This window comes from Phoca vitulina, unplaced genomic scaffold (genome assembly GCF_004348235.1).
Source record: "Phoca vitulina isolate PV1807 unplaced genomic scaffold, GSC_HSeal_1.0 scaffold17, whole genome shotgun sequence".
Lineage (NCBI taxonomy): Eukaryota > Metazoa > Chordata > Mammalia > Carnivora > Phocidae > Phoca > Phoca vitulina.
The window spans coordinates 25,931,473-25,939,804 of record NW_022589720.1 but is presented as its reverse complement, the minus strand read 5'-3'; the positions used below and the strand labels follow the sequence as shown (position 1 = coordinate 25,939,804).

Here is an 8,332-nt window from a genome sequence, read left to right as displayed (position 1 = left end):
GTCATCAATAATATTGATATTATTGCCTTTCTTAAAACAGTATTCCAGTATCATCTCCAGTATTTTCTTCCTAATTGTAGACATTCAATATGCCAATTTTGAAGTTAGCACTTTCTTGTCTTCCAGATTTCAGTAAAAGGTATTTTTAAACAACAATCAGCCCCTATCTGTTAGAGATTATAAGATGCCACTTATTAGAAGAGATCCCAATTTCAGAAATGTTAAAATATGGGAAAATGTGTGTTTTAGAATCACTGGAGTATGATATTAATACTACTAAATTTTTTACAATTGTAATAATTTTTTGAAAATTGTGGCTTCCCTGTATGCCACATTTGCTTTCATACTATCTGGAACTCCTATGAGTAAGAGTAAGACCCTGCTATATACGCATAAAGAAATGTCCATGCAAGATGCAGCTCGGTTACAAAACAGCCTGCATTTTAGAATTTCATCTTGTGACTTACTCTGAGGGTCATGTTACAGATCCTTACTGGGAACTGCTGACCTATGAAAGCAAACAGTGGGGGGAAGTTCTAGGGATTCAGAGACATTCAGGAATAAGTAAGAGTTTTTCATTTATTGTATTCCATTGAGGAATACAATTACGGGGTTTTATGTTATTTTTAAATCTCTAAATTCTGGATTTTTTTTCATTAGTAAAAAATGTCAATGGTTCTGACATGATTTAACAATGGAATTGCATATAATCTTAGATTCATTGTCCTGTTTTACATATTGACAAAAAATTTCCAGGTATTCAACAGATTTTGAATTTCTTCAGCATACTAAATTTGAAGCCATTCTTTTTTTTTTTTTTAAAGATTTTATTTATTTATTTGTCAGAGAGAGAGAGAGCACAAGCAGGGGGGTCAGCAGGCAGAGGGAGAAGCAGGGTACCCACTGAGCAAGGAGCCCAATGTGGTACTCAATCCCAGGACCCTGGGATCATGACCTGAGCCGAAGGTAGACACTTAGCTGACTGAGCCACCCAGGTGTCCCTGAAGCCATTATTTTCACATCATGTCTTGCTTTGTCCATACATTTTAATTCTTAATGGCCTGTCTCTTTAAATATCTCAGTCAAATGTCCTGTGAGCTAGACTCTGCAAAGGGGGTCATAGCATACTATACATTGGATATAGCTGTTTTTTAAAAATTACTGCATCCTTTTACAGTAATTTTTGTAAATAAAAATTAAAACAAATAATAAATAAAATAAATAAAAATTAAAACAAAAATATTTGTAAAATATTTTTACAACTGTTTTTAATCTTGTTTGCCCTTATGGGAGTGTACCTCTCTCAATGGGCAACCAAGTGTTCTTCACAAAGGACAGCACTATCCCTGGCTCCTAAAAGAGACTGCCTCTTTAGCGGACTTTCAGATAATTATCTCCTTTAGAGTGATTTTTAGATTCTTTTCATTCCCCTCATCCCTTAGTATTTAGCTCATACTCATATGAAGCTAAGATTTGTATATCCTTGGATGGCATTCACTTTGTGAGGGATTAATGAGTATTTGGGAGTCAGATGTATAACATTAACATCCTTAAAGTGATGTGCTACTTTGCTCTTTATGAAAGAAAAAAAAAAATGGCCAAACTTGTTTTAGTTAATTTGAGTTGCTCTAACAATCTCCAAAATCTCAGTGACATATCACAGTAAAATCTTATTTCTTGCTTATCTAAATTCTTATAGTTTGCCAGGTATTTGTGCCATGCTTTATGGAAGCGAGGCTCCTTCCATCTTGTGACCTTGGAGTCCTGTTCATTCAGACCATGAATGGAAGAATAGAGATAGACTCACATGAGGTAGGATTTTATAAGCAAAGCCTAGAAGTATATACATGTCTTTCACTCACATTCCATTGATCTGAAGTCAGTCACTTCATTATACCTCACTGCATTGGAGACTGGGAAATATATTTTAGTTGTGTGACCAGGAATAAGAGAACAATATGTATAATGGTGAACACTGCTCTCTCTCAGAGTAAATTTTAGGTAGGCCACCTAACAGTACCCTAGCCATACCCTCCAAATTTGTTGAAAATGTCCAAACCAAATATATTATTTATGAAATATTAATAAATATGAACATAGATTCAATATCAGAGAGGAAATTAAAATTAGATTGCTAATCCTTTTCTCAATTGAAAACGATCAACATGAAATATATTGAGAGGATTTCACATAGTAAATGCGTAACTTTAAAGCAATACATGATTTTGTTCATTATGTGGATTAATATTTAAAGATTCTTTATAAGGGAAAACAATTTGAGAACAGATTTAAGAGAAACAACTCTAGGAAAAATTATTTTTATTTATTTATTTTTTTTTTTAAAGATTTTATTTATTTATTTGACAGAGAGAAACACAGTGAGAGAGGGAACACAAGCAGGGGGAGTGGGAGAGGGAGAAGCAGGCTTCCCGCGGAGCAGGGAGCCTGATGCGGGGCTCAATCCCAGGACCCTGGGATCATGACCTGAGCCGAAGGCAGCCGCTTAACGACTCAGCCACCCAAGCGCCCCGAAAAATGATTTTTAAAAATCAACTTTTCATTACTTAATGCCTGATTACCTGGTTGGAGGATTCCAGAATACTAGATTTTCAGCATATTTGCTCTGATGCCTCCAGTAAGCATTTATGAATTCCACATGCCTCTCCTGGAAAAGAGAAATGACAGAAATATCAAATATCTAACATAGTTAAAAAAGAGTCTAAAAATTCTTTGTTGAAGATTTATTTAAGAGACAAAGCATGAGCTGGTGGGGGGGGGGAAGAGGAAGGGCAGAGGGAGAGGGAGAGGGAGAAAAATCCTCAAGCAGACTCTCTGCTGAGTGTAGAGCCTGTTGTGGGATTCAATCCCAGGATCCTGAGATCATGACCTGAGCCGAAATCAAGAGTCAGATGCTTTAATGACTGAGTCACACAGGCGCCTCTAAAATTGTTTTAAAATAGTGAAATGCTATTTAACAAATTCACTGTACTCTCCCTGGCATGACTAATTAAGTATTGGCTATAATAGTTTTCAGTACCCTGTTGTTTATGAGCTGTGAATGAAAACCCATGGTAGGTATTTTCCCCAACATCACATCAGGACAGACTTGATTTTCTCAATCATTGGTTCAAGGAAGCAGGTTTAAAAAATTTTCATATCAAGAGAAGCTTTAGGATTATACTTATTTGCTTCTTGGGAATCAGGAATTTTCTTTGTTCATCTTTTCTGATTTATCTTTTGTTTCTCTTTTCCATTATTCTTGCTTGGGTTATAGGGTAGAGATGGAACAATGGTGATGGCAGAGATAGGCAGGCATATCATTTAAAAATATTTGTTTACAAGAAAAATATAGGATGATTCCTTTAAATTTGTGGCTAACTTTTTTCTTTCCTTCACCTTTTTTAGAGTTTGCTATCTAAGTAAGATTGGCTTCCCAAATGGGCAGGTCTTGTGTATTAGAATTGATTGCTTGATTTCAAGGAAGGAAGCATCCTATTTGGTTCTTTTAGTTGAAGATTTGTGACCAAATTGGCAATCCTCAGTCTTTGGAACTATGATAGATACTGAGAAAGGCTCGATGGAACATTTCTAGGCCATACTTATATGGATAGTAGCAGAAAGCCTTTTCCTATGAAGTCAGGAATGGGAAAAATTATGCTGTTTGAAAGTATAACATTTGGTAATTAGATTTGGGTCAGCAGGAATTCTTTTTGTGGAAAAAGGTGGTTAATTTTAATGCATTATGCCAAGGTTCTTTTTTCAATCACCAGCGTATCTTATTGTTTATAAGTGAGTCTTTAGGTAGAGGCTTTGTATCTCTAGGAGTCTCCCCTGAAATGCAGAGGATCACAGGAGAGATAGTAAAATCACGCACTAAGAAAATTATTGGAAAAATATTAGATGGAGTAAGAGAATAAACATGCTAAGCGTTTCAAATGTATCAATCCACTGAATAATTGATGCTCAACCATCTAAATAATTGATATTCAATTCATCCAAAAATACATATGGTAGCTACACTTGCAGTGAGCATAATATATGTATAGAGATGTTGTACATCTGAAACTAGTGTAACATTGTAGGTCAGCTATCCTCAAATTAAAAAAATGTAATTATATGAAAGAAAATAATAGTAGTATTTCAATAAGAGGAATGTGGTTAAAATGTTATATTAAAAACAAATCAACTGTGTGCCTGCCACTATGTTAAAATCTGGTTATACACAGATAATTGAAACACTACCCCTGACTTCAAGGACTCACAGTCTGGTAGGCAAAACAGACAAGTAAACAAATAACTCATACAGCGCAAATACTTCTAAAGCTTATGAAGTTTGTATGCCTGTTTCCATTTCACAGAAAGAAAATTACTGTGGCCCAAAGAAGATAATCTTATTGACTTAAAGGTGGGCCCAGAAAGGGTAGACACAAAAATAGTTCAGTGCCTGGAAACTAATAGGTTCTCAGTAAATATCTATTCATGACATCTTCTACCTTGTGCTTAATACAAGGGTCAGTTTTGCCTATCACTTATGGGAGTGAAAAAGGATTTATAGGATTATATTTCAGTTTTTCCACTTATAAATTACACATTCTGATTCTGTAGAATATAGTCAGATATATTTAACAACCTGTAGAGCATGGACATTGATCAACAAGAATGAACACAGCCATAGCACTTAAGCAGAATCCTGGAGATCCCATGTTATGACAAGCAATATGCCTTTATTTTTAGATAGTAGGGATCACTAGGCTCTGGGAGATGGAGGGGTGCAAAGGCATAGGAGACTAGGGTATTGGTGGGTCACCTGGGAGGTGTCAGGTAGCAGCTATTTGCTAACTTATAGAAAAATGTCCAAATATTTTAACAACTGGTTTGGCCATTCTGGTTTGTAGGGGTGAATGTCAACCTGAGAATGGGAATGTTCCTCAGAAAGAATAAATGAAACTTTAAGTTAGAAGAGTCAACGTTATTGTGAAAATTGATGTACATTAAACTGAACTAGATTTTTTTTTTGGAATCTGGATGATTTTATGATTCTTAGAATTATTTAAAAACTAAAGATCAGCCACATTTAGATATTAATTAAGAACAACATGGTAGATCTAGTATTTTGAATTTCCACTCACATGGAAAACTTGACAATTCAAGTTTTGAATGTCTGCAATATGTTAGGCCTAGAGAAGATAGGGAAGGATGTGGTAAAAAAACAACTACCATTTCCGACCACAAAGGATTTTAAATATAACAAAAGACACAAGAATGTGCATACATATATGAAAAGTCAAATAATATTAGAAGACTTAAATGAAAATTCAACATGACACCATAAAAATATTATAAAGAAATTTTATTGCTGCCCTAAAAAGATGTGTATAGTTTTTGACTTATCTAAGCATAGATGTGAGATTTTTGGCAACAGGAGTAGTTAAAGAAAACCTACTGATCAATGTGGGTCTTGCACTCATCCCAGAAGGAAAAGCAGTAGTTGAAACTACAGATCTTTTGAAACAGGTGGACAATGTGGAAATTTCATAATTTGGAGCTACCTGAGTAGACCAATTATAACTAAAGTGGAAGCATTAGTAATTTGGAATAGGACATAAAAAAGTTAGGACAAAATAAAAATAGGACCAGATAATAGAGCACTAGAATGTCTATCTAAGGACTGTGGAGCACAGACTATCCAGAAATTCTTTTGAGCAAAGGCATGACAATAATTAAAAATTATATCCCCAAATTACTAATGTTCACTTGCCAGGAATGGCTCAGAATTTTATTGTGTTTGGTATAAAAGTCAAAAGTTAGCATCAGAATCTAAATTAAATTTCTTTTATCTATTGCATTATTATATATATAATATTTCTGGGAAATAAAGTTGAGAGGTAGACCATATAAACAGTAATTTCCCCATTTTATAGAAGTAAAACATATATATGTGTGGATGTGTGGGTGTATATATATAGAGAGAGACAGAGAGAGATTAAAAGATTAAATGAGTTCTATATTACACATTTCAGTTGTAAAAGCACACAATTCAGTTATGAAAGAGCTTAGTCTAAAACCCAGGTTTCTACATACCAGCTCAGAGATCCCAAATTGTGGATTTAAATTGTAGAAATTGGATGGGGACATAAAAATTCATTATTACTCTTGCTGTTAGACCCAGAATCTTTAATTTTCTCTCCATCTGGCTCAGTGGGTAGTAAAAACTGGGAATAGAAAGTCGAATAATTGTAACCACCATTCTTAACCACATATGCCACATGACTTCTTAGAAAGTTTCTCTGACCAAAAGTAAACTCACCAACTGTTTATTTAGAAGAAAAGAGTTAGTGCCTTTATGTTTCTGAAAATTTTTATGAGTAACAGAGTAGGAGAACCCAAGGGCAAGGATAGACTATCTTGCATCCTGGAGAGACAGTTCTAGCTTATGAAAATGTTCTGGAGAGGACTTTTCCCATCTTCCTGGACCCAAGAAATTAAAAGTGCTCTAAAGGTGGGATGAGCCTTCTCTTCCCTCCAAGACTGATAGAGCACACTGGTCTCTGTGGCCAGAGGAGCAAAGACACTTCCTCTGGAAGCCCAGGGAGGGAACTGAAAAGTTGCCATGTAGCAAACTATTATTTTGCTGGATTGGTGCCACTTAAACATACATTACGCACCTGAGCCGTAAGGTTTATAGAGCCTTGAGGAAGTATGCAAAGAAAAATAGTAACATAACTAAGTGACATAGCAGCCAGAAAAAAGAAGCAGAAAACCCAGAAAAGGCAATTTCTTTTTAACAGGAGTGTGAGAGGAGATAGCTCGATTTGAATAATAGCTCTGATGGTAAAGTTTACGTGTCATCTTGACTGGGCCACGAGGTGCCCACATATTTGGTCAAACATTATTCTGGTGTACCTGTGTGAGGTTGTTTTTGGATGAGATTAACATTTAGATCAGTAAACTGAGTGGAAGCAGATTGCCCTCCCTCATGTGGGTGGACATCATCCAATCAGTTGAAGGCCTGACTAGCACAAATACCTTCGAACTGGGATATTGACTTTTTTATGCTTTTAGACTAGAAATAAAATATTGGCTATTTCTGGGTTTTAAGCCTGCCAGCCTTCAGACGTGAAACTCTACCATCATGTCTCCTGGTTTTGTATCTGTGTGTGGGGTGTGTGTGTGTGTGTGTGTGTGTGTATTTTGTGTCTGTGTACACCCCATAGTTTCTGTTTCTCTGGAGAACCAGATCAATACAATAAATAGCGCATGTTAAAAAAAGAAAAACTAAAATGCCCAATTCCTTTTATTTTAAATTTTGGGCAACTGAGTTGGAAAGGAGGTGACTATTGAGAACTTAGTGGCCTTAATTACTGATCAAAAGGGTGAAACATATCAAAACTACAGTGAAAAATACAAAAAGAAGCAAATTATGAGGGAAAGGATAAGAATATTAGCTTTCTGCGCTCGAGCTCGTGGTGGTGGCAGCAGGCGCGCCTTCGACATGCAGAACGACGCCGGCGAGTTCGTGGACCTGTACGTGCCGCGGAAATGCTCCGCCAGCAACCGCATCATCGGCGCCAAGGACCACGCGTCCATCCAGATGAACGTGGCCGAGGTTGATAAGGTGACGGGCAGGTTCAACGGCCAGTTCAAAACCTACGCTATCTGTGGGACCATTCGCAGGATGGGTGAGTCCAATGACTCCATCCTCCGACTGGCCAAGGCCGATGGCATCGTTTCCAAGAACTTCTGACTGGAGATCACGGATGTGGGATATTTGTAATAAATAAATAGTAACCCCCCCCCAAAAAAAAAAAGAATATTAGAGGACGTGTCTATGAGACTTGATTTGCCAAAAGTGAAAGTTGGAGAAAGAGAAAAAAAAAAGCAATAGAAGAGAGACACTAATTTCATAAATAAGTAAAATAAAATGACACTGAATTGAAGAAAAGCTTGAGTTGGCAAACTGAAAGAGTTCAATGCAGTCTAGGAACATCTGATAAGGAAAGTCATACAGATGGGCATATGCTTATAAAATTCAGAGAATCTAAAATTTAAGAAAAAATGTCTTAAAAGCTTTAAGACAGAATGAGTAATTCACAAATGAAGAAGAATCCAATTAGAATCGGGCCTTTTATGTCCAATATGGGAAGCTACACAGTAGCAATGCTTTCTACAGGCTGCTCAGAGAAAAGAACTATAACTTAAGAATCTTGTACCATCGGGACACCTGGGTGGCTCAGATGGTTAAGCGTCTGCCTTCGACTCAGGTCATGATCTCAGGGTCCTGGGATCAAGTCCCACATCGGGCTCCCTGCTCCTTGGGAGCCTGCTTCTCCCT

The 8,332-nt window shown here is 36.5% G+C and overlaps 1 protein-coding gene across 1 annotated transcript; it reads left to right on the top strand.

Moving 5' to 3' along the window:
* Positions 1-7,451: 7,451 nt before the first annotated feature.
* LOC116639173 (40S ribosomal protein S21-like) lies at positions 7,452-7,811 on the top strand. The gene has a single exon (XM_032415325.1). The coding sequence runs from the start codon at positions 7,493-7,495 to the stop codon at positions 7,742-7,744; it is 252 nt and encodes an 83-aa protein (XP_032271216.1). The 5' UTR covers positions 7,452-7,492; the 3' UTR covers positions 7,745-7,811.
* The last annotated feature ends 521 nt before the right edge of the window (positions 7,812-8,332 follow it).